Consider the following 24,882-nt stretch of genomic DNA (forward strand, 5'->3'; position numbering starts at 1 on the left):
CGATTATAAAATTCTTGCCACGTGTTCAGAGGGAGCTCCGGCTGCAATTGCGACGCGCTGAATAAGTAAAATCGAGGCGATCGTTCGAAAATTGCCTTGCCGCCTTGAAAATCACAGGTAGATACGATCGAACACGGCCACGAGATTAAAGAATGAAGAATCGGCGACGGCACCGTAGATTAGAATAATTTATCGCGGCACTGATACACGTTTCTCGCGTGCCTCGCCGCGAAACAAATCGTGCCGCCAGCTATTGCGGAACGAACACACCGAGTTAGCAGTCCTCCTGATCCAAAAACTTTTCCGCCGAACCTTCCATGTCCGCGCGAACTTTCCGGAGTTATATCCGGCCGTGGAACGACGGAGAGAAACACAAAACCGTCCATAACGACGACTAGATTAAGAGTTAAAGTTCCGGGAGGCTCGTTTCCCTCTCTTACAGCCCTCGTTTCGCCTTGGTACTCCAACAGCTTTCACGTCCTATCGTTTTCTCGTCAGCCTCGAATAACGTTATCGAGGGGGAAAGAAAATTTTGATTTATGATAGTATTAGGACAGTTTCTTGGGGAATTCTGTTGACGTTTCCAGTATTTTATTGTTACCTGTTCGTAGCACGATAACACGGCCTTGGGAGAAAATTTGCACCTTGTAGATGATAAAATTTGAATAATAATTACTATAGATTTTAATAGCACCACTGTAGCATGTAGTAGATTCTGAAATTTTATGTAAATTCATAGTTTCACATTTAACGCAAGCGAAGAAATCGAATTTGGTTAAATAATTATTTGTTTAACAGGTCAACTATGTAGAGCATAAAATATGCGACTTGTTACGTTTTTCTCCCATGATTTTGACGTAGAATTAATTTTCTTTTCAATCTATAATACAGATGGATAGTTTTGAAATCTTCTATATATAAAATTCCTTTTTACGATATAAATACTAATATTATGTACTTTATTAAACTGACAAGGCAAAAGGATATTTAAACGAAGGCCATTATGCACGATAGAAAGGAAAATCCCTAATTATCGAAATCCTAGAATGTCTAGGAAGAACAGACGAATATCAAGGAAAATCTGGATCCAGCCAATTACGATTCTAAACGTCACATTCTGTGTAACTTACCAACGCGGATAGATTCCACATAGGTTTAACGAGTAAATAATTTGACAGGAATAATTATGGTGTTCGAATAGGCGGGCGCATACGAACTCCGTGCTGACGCTCGTTCTTGTGCAAACGCGAGACAGACGCAAAGCTTGTCTTGAAGGCGAATAAATCGGAACTTTGAGTCGGGAAAACCGGAGAGTTTGTCGTGTACCGGGCAAATCAATTTTCCTTTTACACAGTGTCATGGGATTATCCCGAAAGAAAGAACGGACGAAGGGACGAGAAACTTTGGCGCGAAGTATCCAATACTCAGGGAAATCACAAATTGTCACGAGACGAACGTGTTTCACTTGTCTTTGACACGCCAGCAAAGTTGTCTGTCTTGTACCGTTGTTGTATCCGCTGCTAACGAATTTATCATTCCAATGGGATTTGATGGAAATGAAGATATTTAGATATGTAAATCCTACTTTTTTTAACACTAATTAATTTACATAATTTGTACACTTTCAAGTCAAGAATTAATGAAATATAATTGAAATTACGTTTGTCGTATTACGTATTTTTAACGGAATAATCGGCGAAATATAAACAGATTTAAATGAAAGCTCGATATTAAATCGGTAGATATTAAATTTACAGATTGTGTATTAGTATCGTACGATTGTCGAACTATGCCGACAGCGAATTCGGTATAATCGCGTTAATGATTATTTATTTTATTCGTTAATGAAGGAATAATTTTGCAGCAGGTGACTCGTTGTAAAAGGGATGCTTGATTCCGTTTAATAATCGTTTCCGATTAAATTGCATGATGTGTGTAATTAACGATGTAATATTTAGATTATTTCGAATTTAATTAACAAAACCGGCGTACGCATAATTTAACATTTCTGCAAGCCTTCGCGATACATAAACCGCTGTTCTTTTTTACTATGATTCTCTTCATTTTCATCCGTAATTATGTGTTTAAAATTAACTTTTATACTATCGCGTTTACGAACGTATAATCGATGCTGTTTGTTATCGAAGCTTGCAATACAAAAGACTACTATTAATACGTATTGAAATTGACCGAATGTCACATGAAATTATCGATTACCTTCATTGCAAGATTTAATAAATGTAAATTGGAGAATTTGGACGCGATAATATTATTTTTTCGTATAAAATATATTAGTTTGTGTTACAACGAAACAGGATGTTTCATACAGAAATTTGTGAGCTATTTAACTGTTTATTAATAACACGATCCAATTCATCTACGATTTAATTAATCATTTTTAGGATCTAAGGATCTTCGATAAAGTCTTTTACATCTGTTTATTATTATTCGTTACGAGAAGAGAATGATTTTAACAGTTAAAACAATTATTTAAAAAATAGTAGATATAAGTTGAAAATATTCAGTTCACCATATACTTAAGTAATTAAATTTATTCTTCGCCAACTTGTCTTTCGTCACTATGTGCAAATGTATACATACATTTACATATACATAACGGTGGTCGTATTCAAATTGTACAATGAAACTTGTTTCGAAGATAGTACTTCTTGCAGTCGATGGGAGCTCAAACTTGGTTTGTGAGTTTGCAGGAAGTTGACTGTGATGAAGTGAACTTGATTGGAAACCATCTTGAGTAAGTAGGAATTGACTAAGTAAGATTAACCGATGTCGAACGGAGACTGGTGTAAGTAGAATTCAAGCGAAACGAAAAGTAATTATATTATAAAATTCATGATACGTGTATCGATCGAAGATGGTTAATTTCATTGCTAAATCTAATCTACGCACTACGAATCTTCTAAAATATCTGTTTCCCAATTTCCATGAGACGTCAACGTAAATTGGTTAATTCCATCTTTGCAAATCTAACGACTGAAAATCAAAACGACACTTTACAGAACGAAACGAAAATAGAAGATTCGATGCGCATACTTGGTGGCTGAGTATGCCCTATATTCGAATCTCGAACTACAGAATTTCCTGATCTCGTATCACTCTAGAGACTAACAAATATAGCGCAACAGTTCCATCAAAAATTCTATTGAACGACATGATATTTCGTTTTATTCACGATCCCAAAAACGAGCCATAAAAATTAGCGTTCGTCGAGCTTTCCATGTCCAAACTTTCAACCTACGCGGTTTATTGATAGGATGCAACAAAGTTTGCGGCTGTTTTAACCGACGAAACGAGCAACACCAGCTGCTTTTTTGTTTCGCCTTTCACGGGGAAAAAATTGTATCCCGTTGGTAACGTCGCAGGATTTCTATCGATGAGAACGCTCGAAATAGTTCCAGGTGAATCTGGTTATTATGAATTTAACAGGCTCTCGATAAACGTAACTGGTATTCGTGAAACATGCCCGGCCGCATCGTGACACGTTGTTTCCATGCAAACGACGCGCTAGTTTTCATACAACTGGCAATGGTGGTCGTGTTTATATAGTCAGCGATTGTTCATAAATTACTCAAGATTACTAAGCAGCGTGCCAGACGAATCGACTACCAACAGCTTTAATCGCGCACGAATAATCATCATTTTTATCTGAAATTCAATGAAATGGCCCGTGCATCGTCATTATCAGACGCATCGATAACCACCGCTGTTTTTGTGATGTTTCCAGTGAGTCTTCGGTCGCTAATTATGGTTAACTCTATATAATAATGAATTCTTTCTTTTCTTATTTTTAACGAAGAATTTTTAGAACAACCAACGAATAGATTAACGAGTGATCTTCGTTTGTTTGGAGAACAGAGATTTGCACGGAGAAAAAAGGTGTATTAAAATATTATAACTAAATGAGTAAAAATTGATAAATTTCACCGAATAAATAGAAATTTATAAATTTGATAAACTATCAGAAGAACAAAAATAACAGAAGAATCGAGATATTCTTTTCAATTTTCACTTCATTCTATCTACGTTATACGGCACATTCTGCGCATCTACGTTACCATACAATCATAGACATAATAAGAAAACTGAGCGCTAGTTGTTCTTAAAATCTCGTCTATATTCAAATGGCATTATTTAACCAAAAGATACGTAACCTAAAAAATATCAAAACTCTCCATTTCCACTCGCTATTAACGATTCGCGAATCCATCCCTCACGTTAAAGCCATACTTTACATTTTCCACTGAAGTTCTACTAATCGCGTATCTGGCGAATCGGGCAACCACCCAACCAACTGATTCGGTATATAAATATACTATACACTATATATGAGCGGCTTACTCGCCAAATCGATTAACTGTACAAAACAAAACGTAGAGAAAATCGGTGAAATTGTACACGATAAGGACCGCTCAAGTTCTTTGGCATTAAAATTTCGAGAAGTGGACTTGACCACTTTGCCGTGTGAACGGCTCACACATCAGCGTACGACGTAGCGAACAACGTGTAATATAATCATCAGAGATACAACAAATTCAAAGCTCGTACTTTTAGGATGAGAAAAGAGATCTCTGTCTCGGACGAAGTAAATGAATCCAGAAGCGTAAAACAATCGGTCCGAGTGTCCGCGATCCTCGGAGCCGATAAAGACTCTGTTCAACCGAGCGGGTGGGTTCTCACCTCTAAACTTGCCTCTTTTCCAATATCGAGAGGAAAGGCCACGGAATGGGGATGGGTGTGGTGCGAATAAATCGATTAAGTAAGCCGCTTTTAACGACTTGCCGTGGATTTAAAGTCGAATCGTTGCAAGTGGTCGCGAGCAACGTATCTGCGAAAGTCTCAGCTGCCGGCACAGCTGGTGAAGTCAGGTTCCGGAGAAGGCCGGCTCGAAAGACACACACCTGCACGGAAGGAGAATGAGAGAGTGCGGAGTTTGCAGACACGCCGCCTCTTAGGGGCAAACAAGAGCCGGAAATCGCATCCCAGGACTTGGAAAACTCTGGTACGAAACCGCTTGCCAGTCTGCCAACTCTCCCAGATGCCTGGTGCCGCGGTCGTTGGAAAAATTTTCCACCGCGTTCTCGCCCCCAAAGCAAAAAAAAATCGCCGAGGATAATTGATTGGGGAGCAAACAATGGTCGAGAGAGGAGGAAATGATCGATCGAGGGGACAAGAGAGAGAGAGAGGGGGGAGAAAGAGGGGGAAAGTTTGATAGGGAGAGGCAGAAATCTGTCCACGCTCGAGTGGTTCAGTATAGTCACCGAGTTTAGGGGTGTTAATATAGTCAGTTGAGGGAGAAGTGGTTTTTGACGGTCGGTGTAAGAGAATCATAAATGACGATTAGGAGATGGTGCGAGGAAAATCTTGTTGCTGAGCATAGATTTAGGGCTTGGAAGAGGAAGGAATAAACGATAAGTAGATCGTGGAGGTTTCTATAAAATTCATAAACAGGAACGCGTTTTCATCTTGTAAATGTGAGAACGTGTAATGAGTACATTATAAATGTTTACGTAAAATTCGCAAATACAAATGTGCTCCATCTTCTAAATATTAGAACGAGCGTTTCGTTTTGGATATTTTGGATATTTATTACGTTATGTTATTTAATTTAGCAATCTTCTCTCGATCTGCCAGTAAACATCCAGTAATTAAATATTCGTTTTGAATTAATTAATGCTGCTGTAATTAGAGCATAAAATATTCCTTTCCTTTTCGCGTGGATAAAATACTAACGAACGTTTCGAATATCTATCTTGAGGGACAAACTTTCTGTATCATAGAATTATTATATAAAAAATATCAAAGAATTCTATAAACACGCCGGCAAAGCCACAAGTCGATTAAAAAAGCCGATAGATTCGACCGATTATCGGGATCCACTTACAAAAACCAGCATCACAATCCACCGATCTGACTGGCAAAATCGAGGAAAAGAACAGCTCGAAAAGAGTAACTCAACAATCATGAAGAATTGTCTTTCAACCCTCGTTTAACTCTCCCTTTTTATGAAAATCACTTTCGCTTTTCTCCATTGTCCCGGGCAAATCGTATTACCTCCCGCGGAGAAATTTCTCTATTATTCTTCGAAACCGCTCGAGCCAAAGTCGATAAACCGTTTTCTCGATTCTACGTATACGCACACCTCTTTGTATACGAGTGTGAATGTTCCGCGAGGAGAGTTGCTTTCTGTAAAACCGTCGGAGCGGCGCAGCTCGTTAAATATAAGAGAAGGGAAAGAGCTAGAGGGGAAACGGATCTTTGTCATTTTTTTCTTCCGCTTTCCTCGTGCAACGGCGTTTGTCGAAAGAAGTGGCAGAAGAGGAACGGAGTGGGGGGGAGGCGAAAGGAAAAGGTAAAAAGGAAAAGAGAAGGGGGTGAAAGAGGAAAAGTGGAGGACGCGGTTCAAGGCAAATGCAATCCTCGATATTAGATTCCCTGTTCGCTCTCTATTCCGGATCGACCGGTCTTTCTTTTCACGTTCTTGCCGCGCGTCGTTTCGCTGATTGCCCGTTCGCTGGTCTCGCTCGAGAATTATCTCCCCTGTAACCGCCTCGGGAAACTTACTTCCCCGTATTTCCCTCGCTGAAGAGCGCACTGAGATAGAGAAACGAGGATAAAGGACGAAGAGGAAAAAGGGGGGGAAGAGAATGGGCAAGGTAAGGAGAGAAAGTTCGCGGAGAGAGGAAAGGAGACCTGTGCCGAAGGATACTTGCACGTGAACTTTTTAATGTTTCTTCAGCGGTACAGGAAGCGATGCCGAGTACCTGGACTAAGTATCTCGACGGCTGCTGCCCGGAAATTGAGCTCGCGGCGCCCTGCGAGGAAGAAAGGACGAATGGACTAAGAAATAGTTCGTTTCGGTAACCGTTTCGGTGATTACCGAAACAGACGGATTCTTCTTCCTTATCAGTTTCCATGATAGAGAAATAATCGTGGAGAAGAAATGGATAAATTAAATTTATTAGCTGAACCATTTTTATGTCATAATTAATCGATGATATTAATTGAGATTTATTAACTAGACTGTTCTTATGTAGCAGTTTGTTTACGATATTAAGTGATGATATTTGAGTGTTTTAATTATTTTTTTCAAATAAAACTTTATCTTAGCATGTACTTTATCGGCTATAAATCTATATAGACATCTATCGATATTTTTGGTACAAATTGAATATCTTTCATTGCATTTATATTTTAGTTATTTCGTTGTTCTCATAATATCTACTTTATAATAAAAATGACTAAATAAAGATCTGTGTAGGTTCTTGAATTATCATACACTTAATCAAAGTAATTTTCTTCGGATCCTCCAGATTAAGTGTTATAATAAAAGAGCGTTGCGATAGACAGTATTACGATAAAGTTTTAATAATGTTGTTGAACTTAAGTATTTTTAATATAGTTTAAAATTATTAACGAGATTAATTCAAATATCCAGTTTTCAAAGTGCCTGACAAATTACACGTTAGAGTTCATTTTTAATTCTTTCCAAAGGCTCTTATCTAAGGAAGTTGGTCCAATTATCAAAATATAAGTCTATTAAAGAAGAATATTTATTTGTCTGGTTTAGTATGTTACTATAACAAAAGAGAAATATTTCTTCATCTTCATATGTAAACTTTCCAGCTCATATTTACCTTGCGTTCGTTTACGTTCCTTTACGTGATCAGAAACTTCATTAAAATTAAATTGCTAGACATGCAAGATTGCATGGCATCAATCTTCTGCCAGGGGTAAAGCGAAGTAGTAGTTAACAATAGGGAGACAAGATGAGATTATCGTAGCTTGTTTGTTACTTGATAATTGGATTAGCCTTAATAACAGATACACAAAGCATTACTGTTACATCATTATATCGTTTCGATACGTAGTATTGCAAAACCCCGATAATTAGCCAATTCATACATTTCTTCGTTTGAAAAATATTATTGAATCGTGTTGGAATCGTCGAATTTTTATATCGCGATAAGAAAGATATTATTAACATAAAATCAAAAGACAAATATCTTTTTATGAAAACGAAGAAGAACGAACTTGTCGCGTCTCCTCGTGTTTTCCTTCTTCATTTACTCTTCACACGAATAGTCAACAATAATTTTTACGACGAAAGAATCTCTCTTTTTCTTTGTTTCAACTCGATATCCAGGCAGAATTGGAAACGATGAGGAATTTCCAGCGGATTTCAGGCTTATCTCCATCGAAAGCCTTTTATTACCTGGATCGCAACGTTTACAATGACTGGATGCATCGTGATCCGCAAATTGCCACACGTTTTCGGCAGCAGTTCAATTACACAGACGGCCGTCGGATGACAAAAGTCGAGCTCTTCCCATCTACAACTTCTTCTCTCCGTTTGCCGTGGGCCTAACACTACGAAACGAACGTTTTCGCGCTCGCCCGCCTACTTTATTTTTACGGCTTTTTCGAAAATCCTCACAGCGTGATTTTACGATTTATCTAGCGATAACAGAGTAAACGCTGCTCAGCCACTTAGAAATTTTACAACTCGCGCGAACGTGAGCCGTACTGGCGAAATTTACGCGGAAATCCTCTCACCGAACGCTATGCTGCCATATACTCCCGTCTTTTGCTTACCATTTCTCGTCTTACCTCGCGTGGCTGGCTTTGAGGGATGGATAATTGGAAACGTTAATTACGATGATGTCTAAGCCTCGTAGATATCTTTCCCACGTGTACGTTAATTTCAGGTGAAACGTAATAAATTATTGCGTTGAATTTTGAATATATTTCCCGTTCACTTATACCTATTATATTTGTCGGTTAAATTAACTCTTGAAAGTCGTAACTGTATTTCGTGTGTTCTATAAATGTGGTAATCGACTTGATTAGTTTTCATAGTTTCCAGCTTTTGATGGAGGTATAGCAAATTAATTGTTCTAGTTAATTTAAATGATATGTAATATCTATGAAAGCTATAACAAATCGAATACTCTAATGAAAATTTACCTCTGATAAATAAATAGATTCGCAATTTATTTGATAATAAATTAACGAAATAAATTCACAATTAAAAATGAGACAAGTAGAAATGCGTGAAATATCGGTCATAAGACTTGACAGCTTCGAACAAACGTATCAGGTTGAATAAAACTTTGTAAAACAAAAAATGTACAAAAGCTGGTCCTGAATTTATCATCAAAGGCGAAAGAAAAGGCGTACGTATCTATAAACGTGACAATATCGGCAATAATCCCGGGGAAGAAAATTTCTCGAACCTGCCAATCCCTTGTCGACCGTTTCAAATGCGCGTATAATTCCGGCACAGTTATAAAAACGTATCCGCTTTGAGGGAATTACAAGCAGAAATTGCTCGATTGAAGTTTCGTGGTACGGGACGCTGTCAAATCAGAGGGCCGAATAAAATGCAAACAGAAAAGCGGCAGACCGTTTAATCGAGCCAACGCAACGGGGGAGAAAGGAAAGAGTGAAAGAAGGCAAAAACGTAACGAAAACGTAACTGGTATCGTAGGTGGAAATAAAACGTGGTCGTACGTCGATTGATTCGTTTATTGAACAGCCGTCTGTCGCAGACTTCGGTTTCTCCAATTATCCAGTATGTCGCCCTATCCTGATATTGGGTATCTTTGGACAGTTCTGTTAGCTAGAACAACCTCCATTCATAAATTCAAAACTGTTTTTTCAATGTTCCATACCGATAAAACGTTGGATTTTTTTTTAGTAACCATGTGCAATATTATCGTATAATACAATTAAGTTCGAAATTTTTCGATGATAATAAAGTTTGCAATCGAGTAGAGCTTCTAATATTGCTTATCACTAGATTTAGGATTTTTATACATTTATGGGAAACCGAAGGATTGATTTTGCGTTTAATTTTCGTTTTAATCTCATCTTCGATCGAATTAATGTAATTGCTTTCTGCTGGCACTTTAATGAACATTTGCAATACTTTGTATCTTTAAGAATTGATTCTTTGCTCGCGTCATACAATCACTGATACGTTTTAAAATTCCAAATTGTTTATAAAGATGGAAGAAATGCATAGAGACTTGCAAATTGAGTCGAATGATGACGGTGAGTGAATATTTTAGTCTATGTGTCGAGGCGAGTGCTCTTAAGAATGGCTAATGCATCGGAGAGGAATTTTGGTGAACGTTGTAAGCACAGCCAGCACCGAGGAAATTTCAGAGAGAACATCTGGTTGAACCTGTTCCTGGAGTAGAAAATGTAAATTTGAGAATGAGAGAACGGATGGAAATTCGCAAAAATAACACTGTTGTCCGGTCCTTTGCAGCGATCCAGTATTTTGTTACGAAATGAAATTCTCACCATCCAAATCTTTCGGTCCTATAACACAAAATTATCCAATGAAATTCGTGACCGAAACTAATATTTCGTAGAAAAAGTTTCAATGGTTTATGCAGAATACGAAGACTCGTTGGAAAATGTTCGTTTCCGTACATGACAACTCTTTCGAACTGACTATAAGTAAGAAACAAGGAAATCAACGATAATAATTCAGCTAAGGAATTCAACTCATATCACTAATACTTTTCAAAAAGGCGCTTCTCAAAAGTTTGACGGGAAGAATAAAGTCTGGCGCGAAGAAAGAAAATCTCAGATAGAAATTCCTTCGAATTTCTTCATGCAACTTGACTTTCTGATTTTCCAACACTCCTCGTCCACCCATCGAGTTTTCCTCTTTATTCAACCCCCCAGCTTCTCAATCTTACCCCACCTTTTCGTGCCTTACAGCTGTCTCACCTTGCAGCTTGCACCACCTTTATATTATTCTTATAGAAGATACAAGATGCAGACAGCGGCTCAGCTTGGATATTGCATTAGATCGTCTATACTAGACGGCTCAGCCTGACACTGTATTTCTCTGTGTACATGTGTACACGTGTTGCTGCGTACACTGACACCTAACAAGCATAGAGAACGTGTCATGAATCAGTTGCGGCCACGAGTTCGCGTTATATGAAAAAGGGCGAGAGGTAAAGGTGTATTACCGCCAAGTTGACGTAACACGATAATTGGATTTTCTGAATAACACGTTCCTTGCCGGGGATCATCGTTTATTTTCAAACGAATTTGCTTCTCTTTTTGTCTATATTAAGGTTTCCTTCAGGCAAGTTTATGAAAGTTTGTGGGTCGAATGATACGTTGATTTGATAGCAAGTAAGGTTCTCTTGGGGTAGTTTCAGGGGTTCGTGAAAATTTATGTGTAAAAAGGCGCGCGAACCTGAATATTGAAGGAAAACGAATATAATATTAAAAGTAGCAAGGCACAAATATACGAACATTTAAAGGTTCGTAAAGAAGGCAGTTTGAAAATACAAAAATTCGAAAATTTCAATGTTTGGTGTATCGAAATTTGAAAACTTGGAAGCAAAGAGATGTACCGTCAAGTTGACGTAACACGATAATTGGATTTTCTGAATAACACGTTCCTTGCCGGCGATCATCGTTTATTTTCAAACGAATTTGCTTTTCTTTTTGTCTATATTAAGGTTTCCTTCAGGCAAGTTTATGAAAGTTTGTGGGTCGAATGATACGTTGATTTGATAGCAAGTAAGGTTCTCTTGGGGTAGTTTCAGGGGTTCGTGAAAATTTATGTGTAAAAAGGCGCGCGAACCTGAATATTGAAGGAAAACGAATATAATATTAAAAGTAGCAAGGCACAAATATACGAACATTTGAAGATTCGTAAAGAAGGCAGTTTGAAGATATAAAAATTCGAAAATTTCAATGTTTTGGTGTATCGAAATTTGAAAACTTGGAAGTAAAGAGATGTAAAAATGTGAAAATTTCTATATTCTTATATTTAAAGATTCGAAAACTTGAATGTTCGACTGTACGAAAATGTTAAGGTTTAAACATTAATTAAATCAATTTTTCTTAAACTTTAATGTTCCTAAAATTTTAAATATCTTCGATTACTCTTGGATATTCTTACACGCTAAGAACGCATTTTCCTCTATCTTCTTCCCTTTATCTTCCCGCAAACTCTTAAATATCTCAACAAAATCTTTTCCAGTCCGGCCACTGAAGATGGATTTGAACGGGGTGGTGGGCCACGTGGTGCAAGGGACGAGAGTTATGCTCGAATGTACTGTACTAGCGGCCAGGCCGGCCGCGAACATCACCTGGCAAAACGGTACCGAGGTTCTGAACGAAAGTAACGACAGAATTCAGATACAGGAGGCGAAGGTCAAGGAGAATGTGAGTACTGACTTGAAAACTTACATGCAACTATGCTATGCAACTATTCCCCTTTGTTAATTCCTTGTTTTGCTTACGTGCAAGATACAAATCTTTCAAAGAAACCGCACTGTTATTCTGGAAGACGTAATTCAGTCGTTATCATCAAATAGAAAGCAACGAAGAGACATAGAATAATAGATAGAAGCTGACATAAATTCCAGATAAAATTGCTCGATAATCCGCGATGAACTCACAAACGTAATACATTTTACTTTTACCGTTGCTGAGATTATTTAACATAGATTAATGATTATAGAATTAATAAACATTGAAATTATTAGCATATGATTGAATGTTATTAGAAAATGAGGAATAATCTTTTCCTTAGATTTCGAATATTTAAAAAATGTTGTGCATCGTTGGTAGTAATTTTAACATATTTTAATATTCTTCGTTAAAAGCAAATGTATCTTTCAATGACTAAAAACTTCTTTATTAAAGTTAATATACTTTTTAGCGAAAATATCAAAGAAATTTTCAATTTCACATTACCTTATATTATATTTCCTATCGTAAACACCGTCCTAAAAAGGAGTCGATCCAATTCGCTAAATCACATCGCGTAAATCAGCTTTGAATTACATTACTATTTCATGGCTAAAATTTCTTAATGGCGTTTCTTCTACGAAGTTTTCTCTTTTATCGAAAGGACGATTGGCGAAGTCGCGTTAACGCGTCTGGACGTCAGCTCGGGCGCATATTTTAAGTAACAAAGTGCCGTACCAGCTATGTAAGCCGACTTGATGTCTCTTGCAACGAGTTCACGAGCAATAAACTACTTCGGCCAACGAATAAACAGAATTCACAGTTGGTGCTACCTGAAGCGAGAAAGCAGTTATTCAAATGCAGTATATTTCGCGCGAATTTCAACCCGCGATTCCTTCAAACCGTTCGACTCGAATTAATTCGATTAGACGCGAGGCTCCAGTCGTTCGCCGAGGCATATTCTCTTTATTTTCTGATCGAGATTTTCATTACTCCGTGAAAATTGGAAACACCACGCTTTATATGCAAAGTATAACTTCACTTCACCATGACATCTCTGGAAGTGGAAGAGTTCTTGATTTACAAATGAAAGTGGACCTTGTACGAGTACTTATACATTTTTGAGATATTTAAACTAATACTCAAAAATATAAAAGGTATTTTAAAAGCAAAGTACTCATTGTGTCATTTATGGCGTGTAACAATTATTCACGTAGATTCCATTTCTTTAATCGTACTGAGAAAGATATAAATTTGCAGTTTTTATTATTACAATACGTAATTTGTATGTAATTTTTCAATCATCAAATACTTAATCTTAAACGAACTCGATCAATCGGCTTCTATGTAATTTAATCGAATCGTGTAAAATTTGTGTGCGAACTAATCAAAAATATCGAATTTCAGGAGTAAATACCTTCGCACTATTTTGTGACGTTTGAAACACTCGACGCAATAGGATCAAAAGCAAAATACTAGACAGATAATCCACGTACGTGATATTTGCGTTGAAACTGGTCTTTCACGCGATAGAGTTATTTAATCGATCAATCACTAATACATCAGAGTAACTTGATATCATGACACAAACATCATTTTCACCACGGCCACTGGTTCATTGTAGCAAATTCGATCGGTTTAACTTCATTATTGTTCTCGTCACATAGCGTCATTAAGTCAAACGATCCTACACCTATGACCACTAGAATGTAAACCATTGGCAGCTTGTAAATCTTGTATAGCACTAAAATCATACAACTTTCATTTTAAGTTGGACGCGTGAAATTTCAGGTAATCGGTTGACGATTATTCATACGAGCGTACGACGATACAAAATCAGGTATCGCTTGACGCGTATGAAAAAGTAATTTCACAGATGAATACGATGTTGCAGGCTTGTCGCATCGGAAAATCATTACACGTCATTTCGTGTAGCATGTCACTGTAATAACGCGTTCACGTACCTATAGGAGAATCTGTACGGCTCGCCACCATCATAAATCCATTATGGCAATATCCGCGGCTATAAAGTCGCTTCAACTTTAGATGGCTGAATAAGAAATCGGATCACCTTATTTAGTCGTCCAGCTCTTTCTTTTTCCTTTTCTTTTTCCTTCTTCGCTTCACTTTATTTTCTATTTGCTTTCTTACGTTTCTTCTTTTTCAAATAAATAGGCTGTGGTATACGCGAAACTCTTATTACGAACAATTACTTCTTAAATGTAATCCCATTGATTCCCGCTTCCAAATTTCTTTCCAAATTTTCAAATACTTTCTTTGCGAAAAATACGAAGCACACGAAAAGCAGTAAAATCGAAATACATCGAACCATTTATATTTTAATAACATCAATTGGCAAATACGATTTTCATTTCGGGTCGTGTCGGTCCGAGGAGAACGATAAGATTCAAATTGTTGTTGAACTTTTGTAATTTGGAATTTATTTGTAAGCTATTTTTAGTTGGAATTTGAAGGCTACTTTATTTCTATGTTTCATTCGCACGATGAAGATGATCTAGCTCGAACTGAAAACCAACGAGTGTTAATCGTTGACCCAATAGAGAACTAGGAATTACGTTATCGCAATTATATAGATTTAGATATTTAACGGTCATCGTTTCGTGTGTAGCCACGTACGCGTCGCGTCGTGGTATCATAATTAGCATCGTTTACGGAGTAGCTGATTATGGCACCGGTGACGTAACGATCGAGTCGCACGGCGGCGGTATACGTGGCAACAGACAGAATTTACATAGGGCCGAGCAATTACATGCCGCAAATGCTCGCCGATGCAAACGAGCCGCGACGTGTATGCGAGATTAAGCGGATCCGCTTGGACAGCTTCGATCCGTTTCGTCCTTCTTCCCGTCTTCGACCTATCCGAATTTATGGAACAGAAGGTGCGAGCAATTCGTCTTCTCGAACTTACAGTGAATATAAACGCGTTGAACAGCGGAGAAGTAGCAGGTATTTCTCCTTCTCAACCTTCACGTAATGATTTTGCTTCGCGTTTCGGTAATGCAAATTTCGAAATCGAAAATATTATAATTAATTTATATCCACTTATAGGAAGTTTGAAAGTGCAAAATTGCGCAGAAGCAACATAATATAGAATAATATATATATATAAAAATGGGAAGTACAGAGCTTTCTATAATATTGCGAGTAATATAACTTTTTTTTTTATCCAGATTTTACATTTTTAATTATATTCTCTGGAACATTCATCGAATATCGGCAACCAAATGGCCCCGTTGGTTCATCGAGATACAGTTTCGTTGATGTTATGAAAAGAAATGATGGATTCGAAATACGAAATGTTAGTTTCGGCGATTCATGAGTTCGAAAGATACGTGACAGATCGTGTCATGAATTAAAACGTGATAAACCATTATACAGATCGTGTTTATGTTCTTTCTAGTTGCCAAGTTGAAAAGTAAAACGTTCTTTTCACGTCGATAAAATAGCAGATCTTTTTCTGCTTCCATATACTGAGTTAACAATTTTAAAGAATTTCATATTTGTTAAAGTTTGACTATTTAAATATTTCTGCTTTATTCGTTCTATACAAAGCCGTTATTGTTATTTTAGTTACTTATCCCTTGTTTTTATTTTGCTCGCGTAATTAATCGGTTGCCAGACTCGGAAATATTCTTCTTTAAGTAATTTAGGCAACAGTTCTTCTGTTAAAAAGAGGAAACCTTTTAAGATGCTGTTGGCGTTTAAAAAAATCGTCAGAATTCAAGAAACAAGAGCAAAAAGCTTCTTTATAACGAGCGTTACAGTTGCAACGGGAGATTCTTGATCGTTGTTGTAAACTAGGAGTAAGTTTTAATTAACTGTAACTGGTAATTGAATTAGACCGCGCCTGCACCTACATCACGGCGCCACCCACTTGAAGACTTGCATTATTGATTCTACGAGGTAACAACATCCGTATCAGTTCACCATGTTTTGTTTTCATTATTTTGTGTTCTTGCGTTTCCACGACATCAGCGTACCGACATGTTATCAAAGAAACGATAAGACTTGGTCGCTCGGTCTGCCTTCCATTACGATCGGTTAGGATAAATACTCGTACATAAGGTGAATCAATGACCATTAGTATACTTTTAATGCTCTCAAAATGAGTCTAACAATGGAAAATTAATTTATCAAAAGAGAGTTCAAGAGTTTGCAGAATGAATAAAAATGAACGAGTTAAAAATTATAGTTGATTTGTTATAAACTATTTTCTGTTATAAATAATTTTATCTTAGAAAATGGAAACAATTTTTATAAAGTGATTTTATATACTAATATGATGATATATTTAAATTTATCAATTTCTAGTGGCCGATTATTTTAAACTTGAATATTTCCTGATTTTTATTTTATGATAATTTTAATTTCCGCAATATTTATACAATACACCTTACGATCGATTAAAAATTATCATTTATCTGAGAATGAACTCGTTACGAGACATTTATCGAATCTTGCAGAAACAAGCAAAACAAACATTTCCAATAACAATCTATCGATTTCGTTATTCCCGCAAAAGACACTGTATCAAAATTTATATAGGATTATCGCAAAAAGTCTCTACTAAATCCAATATTCATCGTTTTCACGATTCCCTTGGAACAGCAAACACGATTGTTCGCGAAATAATTACCAGCGCAAAATATCAAAGAGAAATTTTGCGAACGTCACACTGCAATCGTGGAGGACAGGTCTTTTTCTTATTTTTACTTTCTGCCATTTTTCTCGTTATTACGGTTCCGTTTCGCGGAGGAACGAACACATGTACACGATGACTCGTGAACAACACACTGAAAAATACGTTCGGGGGAAATGGTCGCAGGATTTTCAATGACGTTGTCCTTGCTCAGCGCTCGCAGGGGATGTCACTATTTAAATTAAACGACGATGCCAGGAAGAAAAATTCAATAACGTTGTCGTTCTACGATAGATCGTGGAATTTTATAAGCTGATGAATTCGTGGGGCGGTATAGGTATAAACGTGGTATTAATCCTCTTTTCTTTCGGGTTTTTCCTTGTTCGTAAAAAAATGAGGAGAGAGAACCGAAGTTATATTATTATTGAATTTTTTAATAGCCGAAGGTTATTAAATTGGTTATATTTAAGATCCTGGTGACTGAAATTGATTTAGAGCAACATATTTCGGTTGAAAGAATCGATTCTTTGGCATTTATTTGAAATTTAATAAATATCCTTCCTGCTGGTTAGAAATTGACGATATTTTGTTAATGTTGATAATTTTGGATCTTAATTGCCGAAATAATGGTATAGGAACGCTAAGTTTACACTTAGAATTTATATTAAAATAGTTATATATTTATTTGATAAACAATTTCAAGGATATTCATCGATGCACATTTGCACGCGTCTCAGCTCTTTCATTGTCTCGCCTTCTTTCATACCAGACTGTTAATTGACTGAACAGTTTACATTTACTTTGTTTTCGAGACGCCGCGCACACACACATACCTCGACACACTCATATTCACGTGCATGTATCACTACTACGCAGCTAATCGAGTCTAGCACATAAAATTATACATATCTCAATAATTACGTTTACGATTATCAGATCGTGAATACTCTACAAAACAAATTTTCTATTTTACTTCTACGTATATAGTAAGTATTTTTAAGATGAAGTATATTTTCTATCGTTTCAAGAATATCAAAGCAAATACTTTCGAAAAGAAAAAGTAGCATAAAGATTCTCCCATGAAATCTGTTTATATTTTCAATCGAATGATGAACAATCCGATTATCTGTGCATTGTACGTCGACGCATAGGTATACAAAGACAACGAGAAATCAGTGAAATTAAATTGTGTTGCATCAGTACGATGGTGCAGCAACGAGTACGGCTTTAATTTTATTCCCATAGATTTCCTATCGTGTCGCATTTCTTTCATACGATTTTCCGCACGTGTATCGGCAATGTGGCTCGAAGAATCGATCGACGCATTGTTCACTACGGCTAGCGAAAGATCTTGTTGAATAGTGAAAGTAAAGTTGCAAGTTACGGCATAACATCCAGTGATATGTTCTCTGTCGACAGCTTTTCCGTTAACAGATGATGCTATCGACGACTTAATATATCTTGTTCGCGTTCTATGTTCGCAGAAGGATGGCACGCTGCAGACCACAAGTTCTCTGGCTTTTACGGCGTCCGTGTACGACAACGGAAGAACGTTCAAGTGTTACGCTGAGAACTCAGTTACACGTTCTGAAGACATGAAACCGATGATAGAATCGATAACCATCGAAGTTTTATGTAAGTGAACCATAATTCTTGACGTATCCGTCCCTGCTTACCGCCATAACGAACTCTCCTTCCCCTTTTGGTTGCCTCGTCGTGGACGCATAAAGTGCTCGTCCGACGATTTTTATGCTTCGCCTTTCTCTATTGAGTCTTTCAAAGGAGGAAACAGTTTAAGTATTTATAAAAGGAATGCGATACGCCACCGTATAAAAGTGTAAAGTTCTCTTTTTTTTTAACGCGTGTTCTATAAGTTTTTACGTGTTTCTTGAGAACACGAAGAAAATTGAGACTTTTAATACTTGAAACGTCTTAAGATCGTTTGCGATATAATCTTTCGTTAATTTGTTTCTTATTTTACCTTTTGAACGTTTCAACGCGCATTCTCGTTTTAGGGTGTCCTCGTTTATACGTCTAAATCCTGTATATATATCCAAATGGGTGTGAATTACGCGTGTTAAATTGCAAGCCTGTGAACAGGGATAGAGATTACTTAACGGTGGACACTCTGTCACCCCCATTAGTAATGAAATCACAAATAGTTAACGCACGCTAGTGGCCATTAAAAGGCGATTATAGATTGCAATAAACGTTTAAGTCTTTTAACGGCTAAAGCGGAAAAATATGGGTCACGCGTAGTGCACTATTAAAACCGGATATATGTAATTATAATAAACGAATACAGGAATGATCGAATTATACGTAGCTCTGAACCTCTTACCTGGAGTCAAGGGGCTGCGATATATTTAAAATCTAATAACCTTGTTTCCCTATTTTCGGTTCTTTTTCGCCTTAAAATAGCCACCGTTTGTCACGAAAAAAAGACAGATGAAATATTCTTGATAAAGGAACATTTCCATAATAGATCGCCGAAGAAAGATATTAATCGTTGCATGACAAATAACCGTTTGAGAAAAAGTAATAAATAAGATCGCGTAGTTTTTCAAAATAAAATTTGATTTCAATATTTTTATGACTCATCAAGCTGTTAAGAAAGCCTTGCGCAAGAAAGCTAAATGTGTCTTCGGTCGCGAAATATTCCCCTGCTGTTTAATCTCACCCGCTCCCCGCCCTTTTGAACGCAATTAAATTGCAGTAACGAGCTGCGAGCAAGATAACGATGCATCTTCCCTTTTGTCCAGAATTTATGATATTTGCACCATGTCGCGGACGAGTATTTATATCCGGAATCGTCGCGCTTTTGGAACAAGGAGAAATGGCTTCCAGCTATGCTCGATAATAGAAATTACGTAGTTGAAAAAATTGGAATATTTTGTTTGGAAAGGAATTGGAAGAGATTTTTTAACTTGCATATTCAAGTTGCATATTATTAGTAAAATTTATCGACTAAAATTATTTCAGCACAGGATAACGTCAAAAATATTGCTCTACGTAAAGTTCTTCATTTCGAAATTATGTATAGAATTATCTAACAAAACTATCGTGACGTGGAACGATTTTGAACAATATTATTCTACGTGTTATAAAATTATTGAAATATTTATCCAATAAATTTATTATAAGGAAAAAAGTTACATATACAATTATCTCATAAACACTCTTTCGATAATAATTTTGAAAAAGATGTTTAATATAATCAGTAACATTGGATTTAACGTTGTTAAGGATAATAGGAAAAAGACAAAGATCATTTTTAAAATGCAGATGCAGTAATTTTACGTACAGACGAGGAGCATATATGATATTAAAACGACTAGAGAATAAAGTTCGAGAAATGTTGAGCAAGGGAATGTTAATTTTAGAATGGAAATACAACGTGGTAAATAACCTTACGTAGTTGTAGAACTGTGGTGTATATTAAAACAACTAAAAAGTAAGTTGGAAGACCAAGGAGAGGATTGTTGTTGTTGAACAAACAAACGTTATTTCTGGGATGGAAAGGTAGCCGCTGCAAAACAATTTTGCATAGTTTCCAGAATCCTACGTCTACTAAGCGTAGCAAAAATACAAAACAATGAATTTGAGGGCTCGTAGTAACTGAAATTTATTATAAAAATTATAAAAATTCAGTTGAATCCAGTAAACATTCTTAACATTGATTGATCTCCAAAAATATGAATAAACAATAATTAAACACCCAATGAGACCCAAAAGTCAATATGAAAATTAATTTTCATCGTACGTTTACAGTGTAATATAAAAAGTAAGATGTAAAATACATAAAAAAAAACATAATGAAATAAGTATATGTTGTTACAGAACAGTGACGAGTGTGGGCTTTTACACGAGTTCATATTTTCCGGAACGAAAATAAACAAAAATAGAGCTTCAATAAAATTTTATTTTATCTACTAAAAATTAAAACGAGTAGTATCCTACAATAGATATTTACAATAGTTTTACATAACACACGCGTTCTATGTATCCTTGCATCTTCAAAATTTCGCATAAATGCGTAAGAATTCATAGCCTGATATTAGTCTGTCAGTTAAAAAGCTAAAACGAAATTAAACTGAATTGAGATGATCAAGAGATCAGGCAAACTGAGAAAGAGAAAAAGAAAGAATCGCTATCGTACGCGTTTCTCGTCGAAACAGTCCTCGTGCCCATTGTCATCCGAACCCATCGATAAAATTACTATTCTCGTACGTTTGTCTCTGGAAAGGTACTAAACGCCGAAAGCACGATTAGGACAAAATTTTACCGGTCGGAGAACAGTTAGTTCGCAAAAAGGATCGTAAAGAATCGCCTGTAATTTAACTGTACCGATCCGCAGGAATAAAGGCACAGAATGATCCCCCGTTCTTCCGGGGGTGGAAATGGCGGCTGAAGTAGACTTTTTCGCGGTGTTTGATCAACGTCCAATATAGTCGGCCTGAAATTAAGTTACACTTCGCAGGTCACGGTTGTACATGTATATATTCCTGTTTTATCGCACCATCTCCAATTTGCTTTTTCGCTCTCGCACAAAGGGTATAATCGTAGATTCAATTAAATCGAATTAGATCGTTCGATGCTCATTCGACTGGCGGTCTCGTAATTTCACAAAGGAAAAAGCAAAACGAACTAGCGTTGCGCTTGAAACTTCTCTACGAAGCTTTTACATGTTTTTATATGTATATTAAAACGTTTCATAAGCCTAGTAAATTTGTTTCCCTATCGAGTTTAACATATGGTTATAAAAGCATCTACCTCCTTTTCTACTACCTCTCTCTCTATTTACAGATCAACTTCTTTATCCTTTATCTTTAAAACGGATATAGACAAGAAGAGAATTGATTTTTGTTATAGCTAACTAAGCGAGATTCGATACGTGAGTCCGATATAAAATCCGAAATAATAGTTCTCGAAACATTTGATAGTTTCCTAATGATTCTTCAGGTTCGTAACTTTCCTAATACTTGTCAACGAGTCGTATATATTGTTTTATTTGTCATACCAGAAATGCAAAAAAGCTTCCAGATAAGGAAATAATTATTTTCTGAATCGTTCATTCCCTGTTCTCTGGCATTTTATTACGCTGTAAAAGGATTAATCCTGTTCATATATGAAACCTAATAATTATTCGAACGATGCTTTCATCTAGCGGACTAACGTTTAGCATCTCTCGATTACACGAGCCAGACGACGAAAAGATTCCGTCATAACGACACGAGAAGGACAAGACGGATAGCCTCGCGTCTGGTTGGTGTTTCCATTTAGGTCTGGCGGAATAGGTGGAAAGGGGAAAGTTTCGTTTTCGTAGCCAGCAGGAAAACTATCCACGGATTGGAAACGTGAAACTCGCGCGGACCTGGCGCGTTTCCAGCTTCTCTTCCCCCTTAGACAGGCCACTTTCGCGACTACGTACTTACGGGGGTTTTGTTTTATGCCGGGCATTTTGTGCCGTCGCGTTTAAACATATCTCGGAACGCGGACGAGGCTGCACCTTCCGCTTCCTAGGACTTCTCTCCGGGCACACGCGTTATTTTAATTCCAGACGCCTCGCGGCTACGTATTCTCGGATGGCGGACGCGTGGATTTCCCAATTCTACAGTCTGCACGATATCAACTCTGCGATAACCTTTGTGTCCGTACATTCCTAAAGTGCGTTATTTTAATACCATGCAGGTGCTATGAGAGTAAGAGTTGGAAATTTCGAGGATTTATGATACCTATTTACCGAGAAGAGTAAAAAGTGTTTAGCGCAGATATTGTTTTTTAAAATTTTTTCAAATTATTGCAAGTTTTCTATGATATTTTTCTTTCGCTTTAACCTTCAAAGTATTTAATTTTATTTTATAAATTTTGCAATTGTAGATCTTTTACCAGTTTGTTTGTTAACATGTTTTACGAGATTATTCTTGAATTTTTTTTAGATATTTTAGACCTCAGAGAAATTTTGGATCTTTTGTTCGCATTAATTCGATACTTTCGACTAAATTCTCTTCTCTTCTCGAAAATATATTTCTACTTTGATGTTTCCTCGAAAATGCAATGGACGCGTGTAAAATCGATCGAATCATTATATTCTCGTTCCACCCGTTATAAACGGGATAGTAAATTTCGCGATTCACGCCTTTCCCTTTGCAGCTATATATCCTTCAATTTGGCTACGTGTTCTGTGACGTCATATTTTTCAGTTTCCTCTTTTTACGTGAACACGTGCTTCGGCATAAAACCTTGGCGAGATAAGATCCTCTCAACGCCGCTCTTTCATCTTCGTGACGAGAGTTTCCACATTTTCACAGGGACGCTTTTAATTGAATTATCTCCGTGTTCTGATTAAAGAACGGCACGATACAAGTGAACGAAACAGCCACGACTACTCAAAAATAAGATACGAACATTATCAGTGAAAATGTTAGTTGGCTCTTCTCCATATTTATTTTATAAATTAGCATATGCACGCGTTTAACATAAAGAATAATTTGTCTGTTGCAGATCCACCTATAGTAAGAATTAAACCAGAGAACATCACTGTGAACGAAACCGAAGATTTTATAGTATTCTGCGACTACGAAGCGAACCCGGCCACTCTGTTAAAAACAGCATGGTAAATATATCGGAATTCATTTTTAACATTCCTTGACATCTGCTACAAATATTAATGCTTCTTCTATTAAATCTACCATTAACAATTAATAACTAATGCCTATTAAGTATTAACGATTAACCTCTAATTTTAGTTATGTCCCTAAAAACGTCCAAAACAACGACGTCGATATTTCGAGTGCTCTATAAAGACGATATATGAAGTTCAAAAGAAATCTCGATACTTTCAAATAATAGATTGCTCGCATTTATATACGCGAGTGTGTATAATCCATTGAATTTACCAATGCCGGAGGTATTAAAAAGAAAAGAGGAATACATTTATTGCTCTTAATCCGGCGTTTAGCGCACGAATTAGTTTGAACGCGCGTTATTTCGCTCGAATCAACTTGTAGCCTGTATAGCCTGTATATAGCCTTGTACGAGGTTTATGGTGTACTATCGTAGTCGTAATAGAAATTGATAAAACGCGGTGAAACGTAAATTGAATAAAAATAGGGGGAGGAAAGAGGAAGAAAATCAGAAATTTATGTTGCCTGTCTTTACCACGTGCTTCTCTGAATCACGTAAATCTATGTTTTTCATTCTGCAGATGTTGACACGTTCTCTCTTTCTCGTGAACGATTTTGCTCGTTTATCAAGCTTCCTACTTCCGAACTACCACGGGGAAGTTTAGTCGTTTTATAGTACCTTTTCACAAGATCGATCTAGCGTTCTTTGTAGAAAAAGGAAATAGATAAATAAATCGCCGAAAAAAAAGGAGAGAGAAAATTGCGGACAGGCAATTTAGCAAGAAATTATGATAGAATGCTGTTGTTAAAAGTAAGGTAAATTGTTTGACGTTGAACGTGTATTGAATTACGCTGTAACTCTTGCCGTGAATAGAGTAATTGGCTCGGAAGTATATTGAAATTTTTTTATTGCTCTACTGTCTTTTGTTAACTTTTTATAATTCATTGTTCCTGCCTATAAAAAATAAAGCTTTTATTTTCATCTTTTCTGTTCGCGTGTTATTTACTTGTTAATTAGTTGTTCACAGTCAAAGTTTGAAAAATAGTTTAACGAACATTTAGTTGTTACTTTGCCACAGAAAGCCTGTATAAGAGGAAATGATAAAACTACAGATATATTCGAGCATAGAAAAAATCTACCTATGAAACGTCAAACATAAATCGCGAAAGTATCCCAAAAAGTAATACTTTTTAACTCTGACCCGTACGTTTCTTTTTAAAAGCTATCACAAATATTCTCAATATGTTCAAGAGTACATCAGTTCCACGCAAATATGCGATACATCGATTCGTTGTAACAGAACAATTTCCTTCTTTTTTTTCGTAATTATTCCTTTCCCCTTT

The 24,882-nt window shown here is 36.6% G+C and overlaps 1 protein-coding gene across 4 annotated transcripts in view; it reads left to right on the forward strand.

Moving 5' to 3' along the window:
- Positions 1 to 24,882, forward strand: part of LOC100648107 (hemicentin-1) — a 425,495-nt gene that overhangs the window by 332,816 nt on the left and 67,797 nt on the right. For all 4 annotated transcript variants that reach the window (XR_007225675.1, XR_007225674.1, XM_020865413.2 and 1 more), the window contains exons 6-8: positions 12,041 to 12,225; positions 18,397 to 18,547; positions 23,417 to 23,528. Coding sequence is in view for 2 of the 4 variants with exons in the window: in XM_020865413.2 (XP_020721072.1) it covers positions 12,041 to 12,225; positions 18,397 to 18,547; positions 23,417 to 23,528 (448 nt within the window). In the remaining 2 variants the exon portion in view is untranslated. The remainder of the gene's footprint in view (positions 1 to 12,040; positions 12,226 to 18,396; positions 18,548 to 23,416; positions 23,529 to 24,882) is intronic.

The sequence above is a fragment of the Bombus terrestris genome, chromosome 11, assembly GCF_910591885.1.
Source record: "Bombus terrestris chromosome 11, iyBomTerr1.2, whole genome shotgun sequence".
In the NCBI taxonomy this organism is placed as follows: Eukaryota; Metazoa; Arthropoda; class Insecta; order Hymenoptera; family Apidae; genus Bombus; species Bombus terrestris.